At 50.9% G+C, this 20,471-nt stretch overlaps 1 protein-coding gene across 1 annotated transcript in view; it reads right to left on the reverse strand.

The window, feature by feature from the left end:
* Nucleotides 1-20,471, reverse strand: part of CNTFR (ciliary neurotrophic factor receptor) — a 211,414-nt gene that overhangs the window by 49,438 nt on the left and 141,505 nt on the right. The window contains exon 5 of the mRNA XM_062018915.1: nucleotides 7,604-7,834. Within this exon, the coding sequence (XP_061874899.1) occupies nucleotides 7,604-7,834 (231 nt within the window). The remainder of the gene's footprint in view (nucleotides 1-7,603; nucleotides 7,835-20,471) is intronic.

The raw sequence follows: 20,471 nt of genomic DNA on the forward strand, positions 1-20,471 counted from the left end.
ACATGGCTCCAGCCTGTGCCCTGTCCACTCCCTGCCAGCAGGCATGGCCTCAGCCCATGGCCACCATCCTCCAGAGAAGGAAGTTTTGTCCTCCCAGCTTTGGGCATCCCTATTTCCAGGTACCACAAAATAGGGGGTTGTGGGAGGCTGTTTAAACTGGACTTGGGCTTCTTTCATTACAGGGCTGGTTTTGTCATATTGGGCAGGATAAACAAACCTCAGGAGAGCGGGAGGAGGCTGCACTGCCATCCGCCCGGGACACAGCATGCTGGTGCTGCACGCAGCCCTCAGCATTCCTGCTAGGCCAGGACAGAGTGGGTTTCTCAGGAAGCTGCCAAGCCTCAAAGCACTTTTTCCTCCTCTCCAGCCCAGCTGTTACTGGGACAGGGCAGAGAGTGCGCTGCCCCATCCCATCAGCTCATCCTCAGTCCCATTGCAGGAAAGGATGCACAGGGAGGCTCTGGACTTGCTTCACATATAGGTCCACAGCTTGGTACCTTGCCAAGTACTCACCAAGAGAGTCCTTGCACCTCAAGCACACTCTCTCTGATGGACACTCCATCCCTGTCTCTGGTTGGTGACTGGCAACCCCAGAATTCCTCTATCATCACCCTGGGGAGTGGGCTGGCAAGGGGTGAGTGCTGCCTTTGCTTCTCAGTGCCCTCACGCCAGGTGATGCTCCTGCCACGACTCAGACAAAGGACAAAACTGTGAGTTCTCCATAGCGTCCATTCCAGCCTGAGAGCATCAGTCGGTGGGGTCAAGCGTGGGACCATATCCCTTCAGGTACCAGCAGGGACCTACCACAGGACCCTGTATGCATTGGCCATCTCCCAAGCACGCTCCCGCCTCGGGCAGCAGCTCCACAGGCCACAGCAGCGGCGAGTCCAGGGCAGAGCCGCGGTCCCTGTGCTGCAGCACCTAATGAATGCCACGTGCCGCTCAGCTTGCCACGCCACCACGCTCCCCGCCGCCTCCGGCTCCCCCGTGTGAAGCTGGGGGCCACGAGGATGGGAGAGGGGATATTTTTATTGTTTCTGACACCGGCTGCCCCAGATTATCATATTTTACGTCGTGAGCCAAAGAAGCATCACTCTGCTATGCTGCAGCTGGGCAAGCTGCCCAGTGCAGGGAGGGGAAGGGTGGGAGGAAGGCAGCGGGTGCGTGCGGGCGCGGGCAGGCGCGGGGCACAGCTCCTCTCAGCCCTTCTTGCTGCGGCCTGGCAGAGCCCAGCACACCCCACGAGGCACAAAGGTCGCCCGCCGCCTGTAAATCTGTTTGTTTTTCTAGTCCAGCTCCTAATTCAATTAGGACTAATTGCATTTGGGAGCGTGGTGGGGTTTTTGGGTGGGGTTTTTTTTTTTTTTTAGTGGGTTTTTTTAATTCTTTTGGCCTTCTCCTTAAAAAGCTGTGATGGCCATTTGCATAGCGTTACACAGCATGCCTCTCCTGCTCCCAGCCGGGACACGACCTGAAATCTGTGCACAGGCAGCAAAGTTGGCCTGTTGAGTTTTCCCAGCCACAAGCAAACAGCTCAGGACAGGAAGAAGGCGACTGAAGAGCCTGCAAGCCTCGTGAAATAAAGCCAGACTTCGATGAATGATGCAGTCCTGCAATCTGATTGACCTCATCCGTAACATTCCCTTTCCGTGGCTCGGAAACTGTGGGGTGATGCTTGGCTGTGAAGCCTCCATGGTTACTGCACCAGTCCCCAGTGCCACAGGCTCGTGGGGAAAAAATCAGCCCAATCCATAGCAATCAACCCCACAGCTTTGGATTGCGTCTCCTGATGATGGAATATTAGCAGCTACGTGCTTAGATTTATTAGCTTCATCCCTGACACAGTTTGGTCCAGGTTAATGTAGTCCTGCCCCAAGCGCTTCTTGGGCACAGCCTTAGGGCTGACCTTGCACAGGGCTGTCCCCGAGGGGCAGAAGTGCATTGGAAGGGTGAGAGGGATGAATCTCAGGGGTGGGAGCTGTTGCCTGCCAGCTGGCCCTGGTGCCAGGGAACAGTTGCAGTCCTGTTTAACTTGCTGCTCTCGAAATAGCCTCAGTTTACATGGCTGTGGGAAGGGATTGGACAAGTTCATAGGGGAAAAATCCATCAAAAAGGCTGTAAAAAAAACCCCTCAACCAACCAAGCTCTGTGTCACAGATTGCTGGACACCAGCAGGGAAATATCTGCACGCACTGACCCCGAGCCTGTGCTTCTCCATCAGCATCCACACCAGGAGCTGGCAGGAGCAGGAGCACTGGCCCAGTGAGCGGCACCCTGACCTGAGGCAGAGACACCCTTGCTACCAAAGCCAGACAAACCTGTTTTCCCAGTCTGGAGTGTTGTCAGTGCCTTCCTGCAGTTTTTCCCACCACACCAACCTATGGAAGCAGGTGGGCAGACAGTGGTCTCTAGCACTGCCTTCCTGCCCTGTTTAGAAAATGCCCCAGTGCTGTATCCCTCTCCTGGGAGAGCCAGAGGTGCATGTCTCACATTGAGAGGTTGCTACCTTCTTTGATTCCTCTTTATTTCAGATAGGTGAACAAGGAAAAAAACTTATAAAACAAAACAAAGACCAAAAAAAAAAAAAAAAGAGGCAAACTGCAGTCCAATCCTCCAGTTGCAGCTGGAGCCCAGCTGGGAGGAAAGGGACTTCTAAAGCAGAGAAAAGGGAGGCTCTGATTATTTATTAGTGGCCAATGTTTGATCGCTTTCTAGTCAGGCCAGAGAACACACTCAGGCTCTCCCGGCCTCCCTGCTCACATGTGGTTCCCGTTGCTTTGCCCCTTCCCGCCACCACCCCCCCTGTCCCCTCTTCTGGTTTTGCTTTGTTTGTTTTTCTGTTAATTTGGTTGTTTTTCCATGTTGTTTTCCGTCAAACCACATGTTTTCCCCCTTTCTCTCGCCAGCCACGGTGCTGACAGACACGGAGGAAGGAGGCTAGCCTGGGGCTGCTTGCCCAGTGCCAGTCCCTTTCCCACTATCATCTGGGAGGCAGTGTTGCTCGTGGTGCAGGGCTGGAGCTGGCACTGGGCTATGAGCCCCTCTGCTACCCCTGCGATGCAGAGGGCAACACCACTACCTGTATTCTGACACGTGTCTCTGCTGCTGGAGGGGATTTTGCTGTATTTTCTGTCCCGTGCAGACCCCATCACTGCCTGCACACACCAGCCCACCGGGCAGCAGCCTTGTTTGGCAGCAGGCACAGCAACAGGGACCAGCAGCACTTGGGCATCCCCAAATGTGGGCAGAGGAGCAAAAGGAGAGGTGCAAATGGGCAGAGCTGCTGGGTCAGGAAGGAGCAGATAAGCAGACTTGAAAGGGACTAAGGGGTGGCAGTGGACGGATGGATGCTCTCCCTCCCTCTCTTCCTCCCTCCCCTCTTTGCACACAAGGCCTCCCTGCTCCCATGTGCGCTCTCTGGCTTCTGGCAGCCTTTCCACTGAGCATTTCCACTCCTCTCTGGCCCATTAGCAGTATTTTTATAACATTCTGTAATGCACGGAGCCGTGTGCCAAACCTCAAGAGCGCATTATTTCCCAACGTCTTTGTTATATCCATCCCCGGGCCCTCCGGCCACGCGCTTCCAAAAGCAGAGCTGCAGCTCATGGGGGTAGCCAGGATCCCAGCACCATGCTTTCTGTACCCAGAGCCTTCCCCTCCCTCCTGCCTGCTCCTGATGCTCAGCCCAGGCCAGGGCACAAACCAAAACTCATGTGCAAAAACCCCCAGCTCCATCGCCTGCTGCTCCTGGCCACGCTCGGTACCAGCAAGTCTCTAGCCTACAGGGCAGGTGATCCACTGGAGAAAAGCACAGAGCATCCTGGATGCTCCCCTGTGCTTCCCCTCATGCTTAGCTGCCTGAAATAAAGGAGGCAGAGCAACACATCGCTGCTTGATGTCCCCTGGAAGAGTTTGCCTGGAGAAGTGTCACCTTCCCAGGGGCTGGTTTGTGCTTCAGATGACTCACACGCTGGAGATGGGTGATCTGGGACTCTCAGGGATAAACAAATCTGTGGGCCCTTCCTCCTTTCCAAGGCGGGCTCTCCATCCATCAGTCACCCCATCTCGAGATGCACACTACCCCACTGCATGTGCGCTGGTGTCCACGTCTCTGCAGAGGATGAAAACCTGACTATTCCCAGCCTGTACAGGGTGCTGCTGTGATCTTTGACACGTCTCCCATGACAAGGACCTGGGTATCAAAGCTCACCTCCAGCACCAATTGAGTTAACCGTGTCCTCCCAACTGCCCCCTCAAGCTCAAGCACATCCATGAGACACCTTCATGCACTTTGTGCCTTTTGCACAATTATGCAGCATCCCTGGCCCCTGCAGTATGAAATTCCCACCCCAGAAATCCCCAGGTACCCTCCCAGCCACTGCTACATCCCACTGGAGTTCCCTGGTCCTTATGGGCCAGCATCAGTACGAGAACCACTGCTGAGAATGTTTCGGTCCAAAGCATCCAGTCCAACGGCTGAAGCCAGAGCTTCCCCATCTCTCCCCTTTCAGCACAGTCTGATCCCCTTTAGCCATTTCCTAAGCCGTGTTCCAACTCTAGTACTAATCCACATTTTCTCTGGTTTAACTCATAATTTCCCACGTGGCATCATAGCAAATTCTTCACTGAAGTCAAGACAGATTACATCGACCACATTTCTGGGCTTAGGAAATCAGTTTCCTTATCAAAGACAGCTCTCAGGTTAATCTGGCTTGATACATCCCTGGCAAGCTCTCCTTTTATTTTTCTACTATTTTCCATTTGTCTCTGAGTCTTTAATTGCTCCCTCTTCCTAATGTGCCCTGCAGCGCTGTGGGGTCAGGCTGTCTGGTGGGGATTTTTCCTCCTCTCAAGACCAGAGGCATGTCACCTCTCCCCACAGCACTGGGTACTGCCACTGACCCCTCAGCCACTAATGAGCCTTGCTAATGAACAGGAGATGTCCTCATCTGGGCATAAGGTGCTCCCCAAGCCTTCAGTGCACCATTTCCTTTCTGATTTCCTTTGAAGGTGCCTCCGCAGGGGAAGGACCATCTCCAGGCTTTATCCTCCCTCCTCTCCCCCTGCCTGCGCTGCCCTCACACACAGCACCACCACCGAGACCTGGCGGGGTTCATTTGGTATCGGGCTCTGCCGAGTTTACCTTTAATCTCCCCTGAAACATGGCTGCAGAGCCAGCTCTGCTCTTCTCTCCTCGTTTGCTCTGTATTATACGGCTAACCTCCCTTTTCATTTCCTCTGCAAGGTCTCACTCAGTGTGACTCCTGGCAGGTCTCCCTTCATCCCCACACTCGCTGACGCCCGTGATGGAGCTCATTTTGCTAACTGACACCCTTTTCTGGTCCTCCATGCTTCCCCGCTCCCTCCCTACATCTTTCCTCTGGCATTGTCTGCCCCTGTCTCGCTTGGGGATCACCTCCAGGTACTGTTGTTTACTTAATGAGATCCCCAGCACTTCTCTGCCTGTGGCCCCCAACCCCATCCTCCTGCTGCCGTCATCTTTCTTGTTGCCCCAGTTAAAAGGGGAAAATACAGGCACGGGGACTGTTTTCATTTAACTTCCTGTGCAATTGAAACAAAATGAGTCCAAGATCCCTCAAATCCAGGGTTTGGGCTCCCAGTGTTTTCAGCTGCAGCAGGGATGCTACCACAGGGCCATACTGCAAACCTCCTGTGAGCTGCTGACTTCCATCTCCTTTTGCACTTCCATGCCCATGCCCACCTCCATCTCCATCCCCTCTTGGGCTGCTCCTAAACCTGCACCTCTGCAGCAGCCCCAGGGAGTCAGTCATGCGCTGTAGAGTCAGGGAAGCTGGACGGGATGGTGCAGGCAGGGGCTGGGGGTGGTGGCAGTGGGAAAAGAAACCTCATAGAGAACATTAAATGAAAATCCAGGCAATTAAATTAATTACTACTAAAAGCGGCTCACCTGATTACTTCCTTGCGTACTTAATTGAGTTAACAACACCAGGCATTCCCTTATTTGTCACCCTTTCTCCCAGGGCTGGTGGCTCCCTGCAGTGTTCAACTGGGCTCCTCAGCTCCCCAGTGCTCCAGGGGGCTGTGAGCCTCCAGCAAATGGGGACGCATGGTAATAGGAAACAGCAGGATTTGGGCTTTAATGCTGAGTAACTCCCACGGGTCCCTGAGCGGATTGACAGGGATTACTATTAGTGAGGTGCTTAGCAGATGCAAGAGCCATTGCAAAGACACAGTGATGCCACAGCTGCAATGGAGGCACTTGGCGGCTGCAGCTTCCTCCCCAGTCCCCTTGTTTCTTCCAGACCTGGGCTGCAGACCCCTCTGCACTGGCACGGCCTGAGGCCTCTCCCCAAATAGCAGGCACGTGCCCAAGCAGAGGAGCTATACAGCTTCCTGCTGCTGCTGCCTGTACTGCACACAGCTCCTGCCTTCCATGCCTCTGAACTACCTGTGAACACCTCCCCTCCCTGACAGCACAGTTGAGAGACCCCTGACTCATCCGCCACTGCCTTTTTGTCTGCTATGCCCGCAGCCTTGACATCTACTCACTGCTGTTCCCTCTGCCCTGTGCTGACTGCTTTTCCCTCACCTTCTTCTCACTTTGCCCCTCCACTTCTTCCAGAACCCCTTCCCCCTGGCCTACTTGCCAAGATCCCTCACAGCAGACCCTTAACCATGAGCTGGACACTCTGCAGCATCCCTGAAACTTGTATTTCTTCAGCCTGACCTACAGGCACAGTGAGCTCCTCCTGCCTGATTTGCAGACCATGGCTGGTCCTCCTGCAAACCTCTAGACCATAATCTAGGATGGAAACATCACCTTGGCTCTGATGCAAAGTGAGGAACGTGAGACAAAGAGTAGTGAGAAAGGCCCTTCAAATCTGGGAACATACCTCCACCTACACAATGCTTCCCCAGCTGGTGGGGCTCACAGCTGGTGCCTTGCAGCACCCTCTGCAGCAGTCACCACCCCACAGCTACCAGATACTCACTGCTGCCAGTTGTAGACACTACACAGCAAAACACACAGTTGCTATCACTGCCTGCCAAAGACACAGCTGCAATCAGCTCTCAGCATCATGTGAAATGCAGTACAAGTCTTTTCTTCAGCTCTGAGACCTGTGAATCAGTACATCTTATGCTTCAGATATACAAAATGCCGTGAAATGTGCAACTGTTCTCCAGCACACCTGTGCATGGAGGCTCCTTTAAACACACAGCAACTGCCACCACCTTTTGGCTACTCCTCTGAAACAACCCTGTTGCAGTAACGTCGGCCAGGACTTCTCCTTCCCAACTGTAATATTCACTGACAATTCAGCCCTAACTCTTTCCACTTACAGGAATGGTGGTCATGGCACGGGGATGGAAGGAGAAGCAGCATCCCCTCCCAAATTACCCCTGTGGCATCATTTAAGCTACTGACTTTGATGCAAATTTTGGAGTAGCAGGGTCTAATTCTAGCATCCTGCTGCTGGGATTAGTATGCTATGGGGAGCTTGTGTGGCAATCAACCGTAGGTATGGAAAGCACAGCATGGTAGGAGCGGGTAGTGAGGGGCTGGTGTGGGAGCAGAGAGTACGGGTCTGCTTCCCTGAACCTCAGATGCTGGGGTACTCACTTCCCACCCTCAAGTAGGTCTGGTATTTCAGGTGCCAGGAGGAGCCCTCGTAGCAGGAGTACTGTCCGCTCTGCGTAAGGTCGACGTTCTTCAGGATCAGGAAGGACCCATTCAGGTGAGACTCGTCAATGTCAGTGCCATTGGCTGTCCAGGTCACAGGTGCATCCCAGTCCATGGAGCCACACTTCATGGTCACATCCGCGCCCACCCGCTCGTACTGGTCGTGGCTGTCTGTGGGGAGGAAGGGGAGAAACACAGGTGAGCTCAGAGCCCCGTGAGCATGGCTGCCTTGCAAACAGGACCTTACCATCACATCCAAGAAGCAAGAGGACTAGGGCATGGACTGCTCCTGAGGAATGGCTGAGGAAGGCTGATGATGATTTATTTTAACCTTAGACTGGAAGAGAGCAGCTTGCAAACACCAGGGGATAAGGACTCATGGACCACCTCCATCTCAGGATACTCTCCTCTGACCTTTACCTTGGGGAAGACATGTCAGGGCTGCACATATGGCTCACCAGCCAAATGCCCCACAGTGCGGCCAGACACTCACCAGCAAGTCATTGCCTATCCGTGTGACTTTTTGCAGGATGCAAAACAAATGCAGGCATCAGAAACTCCCAGGAGACAGATGACAGAGTCCCAGGACTTGTCACTAACCACCTTGACTTATTTACTAGTGGAGGTGGGAAACAGGCAGCTGCCCTTACAATTTTCTGCCCAGGTGATGAGGTGGAAGGATTGCAACCTGCTTGTGCTGGGCTTTGCAAAGGGGTAGCTGTTTGATGCATATTATGCTGCTCGTCTCTCTCTCACTGGCTTTTCTCTCTCTACAATAACTTGATGCCTTGCTGAGCTGCTTGATTTAGCATCTTGCGAGTGGGGCAATACAGTGCACTGGGCACCAGCTGCCTAATTGAATTTTCTCAGGTTTCTGGACAGGAGCTCAAGTTGACATTCATTAATGATCCTTAGCAATTGAATCCTTCCTGTGTTGCTACACTGGCTGTGCTGAACTGTGTGTGGTAAGGATGAAACTCTGTGTGTGTGTGTGCATGACACAGGATGAAGCAAGAACAGGCAGGTGAGCATGGCATGAGGTTTCATTAAGGCTCCATCGAGCCTTTGTGCACAGACAAGTGTGGTTCAGTTCTCAAAATACTCCTGGCCTTCAAAACCACACTTGACAAGGAGGAAAGTCCTTGCACAGATTTATAGCAGCTAAAGGTCAGGAGACCAAAGGTGAGAACAAGCGGTCAGACGTGTCAGTAGAAGACGTCACCAGTGAAGCTCAACAGAGATCAGAGCTGGATCAGAGCTGCCCAAAACCCTCATAACTCACAGACAAAAGGAAAAGTTGAGGCAGAGAAAAGAGATAGTGTGCTGCTGAGGCTGTCAGGGCAGCCAAGTTACAGGTGAGTGCAAAGGCCTTGCAGAAGGACATCACGGTACCAACCCACTGGAAAGTGACACCATGTTGATAAACACACAGAGATGCACACAGGCAAAATGAAGCCTCATGGCTCCAAATGAGCTGCAACCTCCATGGAAACATATCTTGGAGTCATCATGCTCACTTCCCTGAAACCATCAGCTCAGCTGTGACTGAAAAACATAAACCTAATGCTAGGAATTATTCAGAAAGGGATTGAGGACAAAATGGAAAGCATTGTACCCTAAAAACCACACTGAAATCTGTCCCCATCTCATTAGGAGTACAGTTCAGCTGAAAGTAGAGCAGAGAAAGGAAACAGGAGTATCAAAGGCTGGAAACAGCCCCCGTGTAAGGATGGCTTAGCAGACTCAATCCCTTAATCTGTAAAAAGAGGCAACTGAGCTGAGACGTGATAGACAGCTAAGCAATGATGAGTGACAGGGAGAGGATGAATAGAGAAAGACTGCTTACACTTTCTCCTAATAAACTTAGGGGCAGAAAATGAAAACAAGCAAAAGAAAGCATCTTTTCACACAAAGTGTGATAGAATTACCGAAACTCATGCCTATCAGATGCTGAAGACACCACACAAAGGGTGTGGAAGACACCTCATGAAGGGTGGTAAAACCTCTTCAGCCTTGGGAAGCTGCAGGCAGCTGATGGTGGAGAGGGATGAGAGAAGCAACCCCTATGCTTGTGCTCTTTTCTCCCTCTCTAGACACCAGGTCCTGGATCCTGTTGATAGGTGAGACCACATCGACATGATGCAGTCATTCCTTGTGCCTACAGCCTGAACTCATCTGACAAAGAGAAAGCTCCGGGGCAAAGCTGGTCCGGGAGGAGTCCCTGGCAGGTCTGAGTCCTCTTGCAGTTAGTCCATCAGGACATCTACATCTGACAGAAAAACAGCACCTTTGGGGATGCTATCCCTGCTGGGAAAGGAGAAAAACTGGGTTGTAGTGAGTAAGATGCCGGTAAGATGCCTCAGGATTGTCTCAGACACTAGCCAAGGCCTGGGATCTTTGAGAAACTGCAGTGTTGATACAAGTGTGTTTCAAGATCTTTAAAAAGCTTAGAGTGTGTACTGACAGGCAGAAAGAGGGGAGAACATCTAAGCTGAGGCATCTGTGTGAGGAGTGGTAACTGGAATGGGCCCAGACAAACAGGCAGATAGGCTGAAGTGTGGGAGAAGATGGATGAGTAGATGGATGGATGAATGCGTGTGATCGCAGACAGATGGACAGACGGCTGGATGGGAACAGATGGGATAGAGGGAAGTGTATGGAGACAAAAGGATGGATGACTATGCAAGTGGATAGATGGATGGATATGGGGATACAGAGAGATGTAAGACGATGGAGAGATAAACATATATCCTCCCATGTGGATGGAGGGATGGGTGGATAGATGGGTGCATTGGTAGTGGGAGCAATGAATGGCAGTGGTGTTGGATGGTTGGCTGATGGAACAGCTGTGGAGGTGGCTGAATGGGGGTGATGGAAGGATGGGAGGATGAAAGGATAGATGGATGGATGGATGGATGGATGGATGGATGGACAGATGACTAGACAGATGGGTGAATAGACAGTAACAGATAACAGGTCTAAAGTAAGAATTCCAACACGTCACTGAAACTCTCCTCTGATATCTTCTGCTGCATAAGATGAAGACATTTTTTCTTTCCCTTTCCTGCTAGCTCATAAAAAGCCATTGACTCCTACCCTTCCACTCGGGGATCTGCTTGGCAGAGAAACTGGAGACACTGCACAGCCCACTAGTCTATCATGGAATCATGGAATCATTTTGTTTGGAAAAGACTTTTAAGAATTCCTGAGTCCAAGCAGTCACCTCACACTGCCAGGCCCATCACTAAATTAAACCATGTACCTCAGCAGCTCATCTATGTGTCTTTTGAATATCTCCAGGGATGGTGACTCCATCACCTCCCTGGGCAGCCCGTTCCAGTGCTTAACAACCCTGTCCATGAGAAAGTTCTTAATGTCCAATCTAAACCTGCCCTGGCTCAACTTGAACCCAAGAAAGGCTCAGTACAGTAGTGGATCCCCAGACCTGCCTTCCTTGCCTGTCTCCTGCCTGCCAGTGGCCAGCCACATTGGAAGTCTGGGAGTGGGTAAAGCCCTGGGGTGTCCACCTCTGCTTCTCAGGACTGTGGCTAAGACTGTGGTCTGTAGCTGCTGGCAGCAAGACTAAGCTGAGAAGGGGGAAAAGGCACCTTGAATTATTTCCTATTTGTCCTTAAACACAGTGCAAACACATTGGCACTCATCCAGAGGGGCTGAGGGAGCCATTCCTGGAAGACAGGTCTTTGAAAGCAATGCTCCTTTCCAAGGCAATGATTTAAGGCCCCTGACAAAGAAGAAATCCAAAGCACAGCTTTGGAGGAGGAGTTTCTCCCAGACGACTTTGCTGAGGCTCTTACTGGAGCTGAGCCAGGTCCCCACATCCCTCCGGCTCTGTGCCAGGCTTAGGAGTCCAACCCAACCACACTGCCATGTGAGCACACAGCAGCCCCTTTGGGAAGCGCCACTATGGGGACAGCCCCTGCCCACAACACTGGAACAGTCTTACTTTGCACTGTGGATACCAGTTACGCTTTAGGATGGAGATGGATAAGAGTGACCAGAATTTTACTGGTAGTCTCCACTTCCCACAGCCTGGGCATGGGCAGAACCCTCTGACAGCCTACCAAGAGCTTCAGGGATCTCTCACACGGGGAGCGGAGGAATGTTTGCCCACCCTGCTGGTCATCACATCACTGATAACACATGAGATCAATGACCAAGAAGGCGACCATGCTGCAGGGTCAGTTGCCAGGGGCTGCAGTTTCAAGCTGGACATGGAAGAATATGTATTCTTCAGGAAGCTGGTGCAGCGCTGGGCAGGTACACACAGAAAGGGGGAATCTCCGTCCTTGGATGTTATCAGGGCTCTGTTGAAAAGCCAAGTCTGATCCAGTCCACTGTTGATGATAATCTCTTCCTGGGACTTTAAGGGACACTGAACTAGACAACTTCAAAGATCCTACCAGCACTGATGTGATCACTGGCTAGAAGCAATACTGTCCTGCACCTACACCACCATGCTTCTCCAAAGTATGCTCCTTTTTGGGTCAGGTGACAGCACAAGGGTGAAGCACACCTGATGGATAGCTTGTGATGCAGCACCTCAAACCAGCAGTGAATGCCTCCGAGCATCCAACCCTACCAAGGGTTACACCCTCTGCCGCAGCATGGTATGTCAGTCAGGTTCATCCAGGCTTATGATATAAAGTCCCAAGAGATGGAGAGGAGCTTCAAGGGTAACAAGGGCAGAAATGACAGCTTTACCCACAGCCCTGCAAAGCTGCAGTGGAGGGAAGACGGGAGCCCCTCATGGCACAGACACAGAGCTCCCAGCAGTGGATTTGGTGAAACAAGCTGTGAGCTGCTTTGCTGCCCTCCTTAGTGATGACAAGTGACATCTTGACTGGAAATTTCTGCAACTGGAACACAACAGGGACCAATGGGACAGTGGCACAATGGAGAGACACAAAGAGGAGGGAAAGCAGCTGAGACGTGGGGCCCATGGGAATTTGTTTGATGCCTCTCAAAACTCACCATAGAAACATCTTCCCTAGGCTGAGAAGGAGAAAAACTCTTCTTAGGACCTTTCCATCTCCATTGGCTTCTCTCCCTTTGTTCCTGCTGAGGCTCCCACCCTGCCAGCACAGGCAGCTGCCATGGCAAGCAACCATTCAAGGCATCATGCCATGGATGTGGTCTAGGAGGTCTATGCCAAGATGCCTCAAGCGTCTTTCAAACAGCAAGCAGAGGAAGTGGAGAAGTTCTGTATTCCCAGTGCTGGTGCTCACTGAAGGCTCTCAGTGGGGCTCTTTGTCCCAGAGCCCCTTGCAAGCCAACCTCCAGCACACACACATGAAGGCCAAAAATGCTCTTGCTGTCACGGTGGTTTGCAGGCAGACTGGGCTAAAGATTCCCCCCAGAGCTCTCTGTCCAAATGCACTGTGGGTTGTGACTGGCATAAGCAGTGAGCCAGCAAAAGGAAGGCACTTCATTTTTAGGGACAAACATGACCACTCTTCTCTGTAGGATGCACAGACTCTGTCTCTGCCCTTCTTTCACAGGTGGGGAAACTGAGGCAGCAAGAAAGGCCATGCCCTCATTTTCCCCAAAAGGACACTGAGCACTTCTGGAGCAGAATGGAGAATTACATACAAGCCGTCGGACAGAGAGGCCTTCACATCACCTCATTAGCCTTTGTACCTCCTTCCCCACAGCTAAGCAACTAGCCATGCATAATTATCTCAGCAGCTAATTATCTCTCTGTGTATGCATTCATAAATTATACATTTAATATTTACACAGTGACGGGGCTATGCCAAGAGCTTTCCAAACCAATAAACCAGTGAGACCTCGCACCCTGAAACTTCCTGAGCTAAATGCAATGGATAAAGCCCACAGGAGACGAACGAGCAGCCCCAGAGGCTGGAGAGAGCAAGGGGAAAGAGAGGTGGCCTGACCATCTCTCATCTTGAGGAGGGATGTTCATGTCCTTCTCCAGCTCTTGGATGGAGTGATGGGTGACATAACCCTGTGGCCTCTCTCTTGTTCCAGCATCCATGCTTGCTGGCCTGGGCAGCACCCTCACATCTATTCCCTCTAGTGCCACTTGGTCTTTGCAGGGCTTTTGTTGCCAGTAGAAACCTTCCCTCCAAGGAGAAGGAATTTCATGCGTAAGGAGGCAGCTCTTCCGTGAGTGACTTAAAACGAGATGCATCTTTGTAAGGAAACAAGCGTAATTAAGTGTCATTGATGCAGCCAAAGATATGGACCATTCCAAGTTAATTTTGTCCATTAATGAAGAACTGCAGCAAGCAGAACCCCCGTTTGTTTGCTCTGCTTTGGTAAATCCCTAGAATCAGCAGCTTTGCTCTCTTGACAAGAAAAAATAATTACCAAGAAACTTTAATTAAGAGATAACAGATGGGTGCTAAAGGACTTGTACTCAATCACTCCATGATAGCCTGGAAGCAGACTTCCTTTACTTCAGGGGTGTGGTAAAGGAGGCACTTTGCGCCTCCATCACGCTTGGCTCAGGGCAAACTCTAGGGAAGGATAGCTCTCCCCTTGGCCTGGATGTGACCACAAAACATCCTCCCGTGAGGAGGATGCAGAGCCCTGCTGCCCCTGAAGAAGCGCTCCTCCAGCTTTACAGCAGCCTTAGCTCCTGCTGTGGTCTGCAGCTGTGTGCATACCTCCCTCTGCAGCTACACCCCAAACCCAGCTACAGATGTCCATGGTGAGGCGAAAAAGACCTTTGAGGCCCTTCTAGCTGCTCAGCTGCAAAAGGCTGATGCTTCCTCCATAAAATTTTAATGCAGCATCTACAGGGATTTTTTGAGGATGAAGGGACACTTTTGCAGTGAAATACACCATTGTCACAAATGATAATCCATGCCACAGGCACCCTGCTGGACCTGATGGGAGGGAGGTGTGATGCCTGCTCTGCTACCAGCTTGGCAGGCCATCCCTGGGACCCAGCTCCAGGTAAAACAGTTGGGATGGTGGCACGGTCAGGATGTGGTATGGTCAGGATGGTGGCACAGTCAGGATGGTGGCACTTTCATGGTGTACACATGGAGGTCAACAAGTCTACACAGTGGCAAGACATAAACACCCTCCTGGGAAGAAAACACAGTGCTAAATCCATTGAGAAACCACAGAACAGAGACCCATGGCTGGAAACAGAAGCCACACATATTCATAGTAGAAGAGAGGGCCAAGTCCTTGCTGCAGCCCTGACTCAGCCCCAAGGGATGCAGCAGCTCCCTGTGCCTTGTGGGCTGCGGTCCCACACTGAGTCCTGGCTGGCAGACATGGTAGCAAGATGGAGGAAGCTGCCTCAGCAGACAAATAACTTCAGCATCATTTTTTTTGCTTGAAACACATCATCAGACTATCTGAGCCAACAGCTTTGGTCCCATCTGGTGAGATCTCATCAGGGTAGAGCATGCCCTCCCTGTGCCAGCACAGGACTGCTATGTTTGTGTCTCATACCGGTCTTGGTGCATTTTTAGGAGCCCCATGTTGGGAAAGACCCTTTCTTGGCAGCTCTTTAGACCTGCCTGGAGCATCATGCTGGCGGTGCTCCTCACTGCAAGCCAGAAAGGCTCCACAAGGAAACAAGGCAGCCTTGTTTCCCTGCTTGCCATCACACCCAGCTCTTTCTGGGAGCAGCAGCAGCTGTACAGCAGTGTGCTGTCCCAACACCAGCTTTCCCACAGCCACAGGGAACAAGCAAACCTAGAAAGAGCAACCAAGTCCATCCTGCCTCGGTAACAGAGACTCTCCAGCCATGTATGGGTAGGATACCCCAAAGAAGCTGACCTCTCCCATGGCTCTCGGGGAGGACAGAGCTCTGCCAGAGCGTGCTAATGCTGGTGTGTACTCATCTGCAACAGTCGTATCTTTAACACCGACCATCCTGTGCTGACATCAGGACAAGATGGATCTCTGCTGCTATTTGTGCTTTTTCTGCCTCAGCTGCTCTGCAGCAGAGAGGTCTTCATGCAGTTGGGCTGGTGATCTTGACTTTTTTTTCCCTGGGAGATTCTCCTTGTGCAGCCCAGGAAGGGACCTGAGCTCATGTGTTGATCTGGTTTGCACCAAGAGGTCTTGGTAAGACCTTCACTTGGCAATCCTAGCTCTCCTGATCCAAAAATACCTCTGTCCTGGGATTCCAAGTGCTTTCCTTGTTGGGACAGGCTGAGCTAAGATGGCTTTTTCATTCTAAGGCAAAGGGATGGTGGGATTGGACCTTGCAAAGTCAACTTGAGATGATTTATCTTGGGGAAACAGCAGCTCTTCAAATCCACTGCATCTACATCCCAGCATGTGTAATACAGAGGGGAAGGTGTTGGAGGATCATAGAGAGATGAATGGCACTAATTGGAGCCAGCACACCGAGAAAAATCCCACTGATATCCTCCACTGGGCTCCCTTGGGTCTTCGCCCTTCATTGCCAGGTGACTGGTGCTAGCACTGTGGATGAATTAAAGGCTTGTTTTCTGGTCCTGCTTTTTCATGCAGACAGGACAAATAACTCTAGGCCACAAAAGAGTGCTTAGATTGGGCTTTTCAACGGCCGTTTAAGGGGAAATCAATACCATTTGGAATTAGGTGCCCAAATCACAGCCGTAAACACAAGAAAAGCTTATTGTGGCCCAGCGACAAAGACACTGGAATTGATTGTGCTTTGGGGAAGGGGAGGGGGCAGAGTGAGAAAGAGACATCGGGGAGGCTGGCATCCCGCTGACCACAGCCAGCACCCATGCAACAGCCCTCAAACAACAGCCTTCCTCCTGCGGGCAACTGCTCTTTGCTCATGTCACAGCTTGGCTCCTGGCTCCTCACCCTGCTCAGGGCTGTGGAGCAGCATTGGGCAATGTTTACTTAGTTATTTATTTGTATTTTATTAGCACAGAGCTATGGAAGTCAGAGGCGTAAAAGACCTGTTGGGTCCCACTCAGTCCAGCTTGCCTCTGCCAAGACAGTATTGGTCCCTGCAGCGTATTTACTATTTCTCCGGTCTAATTTTACATACTGTACAATCTGTGCAGTGCCAAGTTACGATCCCTGTGTGAGAAGCAGAGCTCTCAATTTCCAGGCTCTTGGGTGTGTAAAATCACAACCGCGATGTTAAATTAACTTTTTTTTTTCTCCCCCCCTTGCATTTAATCATTTAATAGCTCTAAAATTCAGCCCCTCAGGCTCTTTCTGTCTGTCTGCTGGCTCGGGTTCTGCCTGCTGTAGGCCAGTGGCTTGTCGCTTACAGATGTAATGCTCACACCCCTGGCTGGATCGGCAGCAGCTGGGCTTCGAGATGGGACCGCTGCAACTTAACACATGAACTGCGGTCTCGGGATGGAAAAACTCCTCTGCTTCCCTAACCACAGGTACAAGAGGTTCATCCTCCTCCTTATAGCCCAGCCCCAGCAAGGAGGAGGTGCAGGGCATGCTGCACACAGGGCCAGGGCTCAAAGGCATCACTCAAGCTAGATTTAGAAAACCAAGCAGCGGTGCAACCTGCAGCACCAAGACACAGGTGGACAGGGCAGCACTGAAGTACTCCCAGGGATGTCCTATGCCCAAGAACTCCCAACAGAAACAACTACACTTCTTCCCTCCATCCCTACATCCACTGGAGGTTACCCTCCAGGACTCCTTTCTTCCCTGCAGAGGAGTTTCTCCCCACCACACCAACACCAAGAATTTTCTTTGTGCATGAGGCTACAGGACAGCAGAGAAACTGAGCTGCTGCCAGCACAGCACGGTGAACAGAGGGTGGGAAGAACAGATCCTGATAAAATGGGAAGCATTTCCCCAAGTCTGTTTGTTTATTTCTGACTCAGTCACCATCACTCCCTTCCCCAACTAACACATACACTTCTGGAGCCTGGTGATAATTTTAAAGCAATATTAATAATAAGGCAGCCATCTACTCTGCCCATCAGGAGCTGTATTAACAATTAACCAAGGCCTCGGGATTTGCCTTGGTAATAACGAGATATTGCACTTGCATTTCATGTCTTTCCCTCAAGCAAAGCCGAGCCTGGCAATGATTACTGGCGTGTGCTGAGCCATGGCACAGCTCTGGAGACACGGTCCAAAGGTCACACACAGCATCTGCTGGGTGCAAGCACCTCCAGGGTGAAGGATGGCAACATATCAGACCCACGGCACACTGGAAAGGCCTTACTTCCACCAGAGACATCAAGGTAAATACCTTAGTGTAGCTCAAGAAGCACTGCAGAACAGACAGGACCCCAGAGCAGACCTCCTAGATCTCAAGCATCGCTTGGAAGCAGACTCTGTCTGAGGGTTGAACGAGGCTGGGTCTCTGGTTATGGGCTGGAAGGTGTATCTGAGCCACAGATGTCATGATTGCAAAATGATTTCTGGGTTCTTCAAGGGGCTCAGAACTATTGAGGTGCCCCATAAATCCATGGGCTGCATGAGTATTTGCAACTTACAGTCAGAGAGACATTGAGAGTGGCACAAATTTTTCCTACCTGTCTCTGGGAAGGTAGGAGAGATGGGGGTCTTCTGTTCACTACATGGACGGTCCTTGCAACAAGACGTATGTCTGTGAGACAGTAAGAGACTGAACACACACGATGCTTTGGGGCATAGAGACAGAGGCTCTTCGTGCCTTGCTGTGCAGATGTTGTGTACAACACAGAAGCTCACAAGAGGTCATAACACCTCTGGAAAAAAAACCCTTAAAATGAGGAAGGTGAGCTGGAGGCTTTCATCTGGGTTTCCTATTCCTGGCAGCAGCACAGAATGCTTTCAGAAGAGCAACTCCTTGGAGGGCTGTGAACTAAGCTAGCGCCTGCCTGGTCCCGCTTCCTTGGTGGTGCCTTGAGTACCAGTGTCCAGCACCTTTTCCAAAAACGCCGAATAAGATGCTCTTTGTTAAGCAACTGAGTGTTTCTAAGCAGCCCCCACTGACTGGCGGGTTGCAGAGACCCCTTAGGTTCATCATGCAGAGCCTCAAACGGCCACGCCATAATTTCTATTCAATGTGGGCTGCCCCTCCATTTCTGGAAACACCTCCTCCTCCACAGAGCCTCTCCTGCTTGTCTACCCACTGCTGTTCCTTCTCCATACTGCTTTTATTGCCAGCGCTCAGACTAAACTCTCAAAAGCAGAGAGCTGAGCTGCTTTCAGGCTCTGTGAAACAGGAGCTCAGCCTGCCTTTGAAAGCATCTCCTAAGCTCCAGTTACTGATGCTGCTGTTTCAGACAGCCCTCAAGTTGGTGGGTTGTTTTGTCAGTTTTTTAGTGTTTTTTTTTTTTTCCTCTGTGTTGGGGATGATGAGCAAATGTTAGTTGAGGAGCAGACATTCATTCAGTGTGATCTGAACTAATTGCCCATTATTTCCTAAATTTCAACACTTAAAAGCTTCAAGTGTCTTACTGCAAAACAGCAGCTAAAAGGCCAGTTATGTTCATTGACTGAAATACAAATAAACGTGCCCAGCTCTCCGGAGAGCTCTTGGGTTTGAAGCAGAAGATTTTAGGGAAGCACATTTTCTGAAAGCAAGATTATACAGAAGCTAACCAGGTCTAGAGCTCCAGTTATCTGAACGCACTACTGTATTACAACCATTATTAGCATGAGAGATACTTGAATTCTGGAATTTCTGTAAAACGTTTTGAATTCAGGTTCTGAAGCATTTAAAGGACTTGAGAAAATATCTTTGGCTCCAAGTCAGCAAAGCACTTAGGCAAGCCCTTAACTTTCAGCATGTGTTTAAGTACCTTGCTGACTTGGGGCTTTTAACCCCGGCAAAAAGAAAGGAAAGGGGAAAGAAAAGCCAAAGGAAAAAGTTCTGGAGTGCTTGGAAATCTCCAGACAAGCCAAAATAATACGGGAATCTCTTCTGGAAAGTAAGAAAACAAAAAATAATAGTAACTTGCTTTAAAATTAAACACTAGAGGAAGCTTTCTGGAGGGGAAAGACTCCCAGAACAAATGGAGTGTTTCAACATAGCCTAATGCCGGGTTTGCTCTCCTGCCTCTTCAGCATGCTGAAGCTATTTATTGCTAACAAAAAAAAAACCACCCCAAAATCCAAACCCAAAACCTGCTTCCCCCTCCCACTTCCAGACTAAGCGTGAAGGGAGAGAGAAAAATCTTGGCTTTGGCAGGGAAAAAGCATTTCTGAAACGAGTCGGCTGTGAGAGGCTGTCTCTGTCAGGAGAGAGGAAGAGGAGAAGGAACGAGGGAGTGAATGGTAGTAAGGGGGAGGAGGAAATTGCCCACAGGCAGCAGCCTGCAAACAACCGCACACACGTTGCCTGTGGGAGGGGGAATACAAGAAAGTCCATAAGGAGAGAAAATCAGTGCAAATCTATGCACACACACATGGAAAGCAGCTACAGGCAGCAAGCGGCTCTTCCCCTACGTCCAGCTTGAGGCCATGAATAGAAAACAAGCTGCAGCACAGCAGAAGGGGATGCTTTGCAGCCCACCCAGGGAGAGAGGCTGCCGGCCCGTGGGAGTCGCTGATGGGGGGAGCAAGCTGCCTGCCTGGGGACCGGTGAGAGCAGATGCCCTGGTGCTCACAGCCCCCTGGGACAAGCCCAGGGTGCGCTGAAGTTGGAAATGCTCCTCTGGCCCCATCAAGGCAAAAATCCAAACTTCAAAAATATTCTCCATCAAAAACAAAAAAACCCCAACCCTCCAAAGGGCAAAGTTTTTTTCCTTCAGAGGGAAACCAAAAGGCTTCATGTCTTCTCGTGCCTTTTCAAAACTGCTCCACTCTGCTGTACAAACGGCTTTGCAGCCCTTTCTTTTCTTTTTTTTCTTTTTAGGGGGAAAGGAATGTCAATTCAAAGTGAAGAACC

The sequence above is a fragment of the Colius striatus genome, chromosome Z (assembly GCF_028858725.1).
Source record: "Colius striatus isolate bColStr4 chromosome Z, bColStr4.1.hap1, whole genome shotgun sequence".
Taxonomy (NCBI): domain Eukaryota; kingdom Metazoa; phylum Chordata; class Aves; order Coliiformes; family Coliidae; genus Colius; species Colius striatus.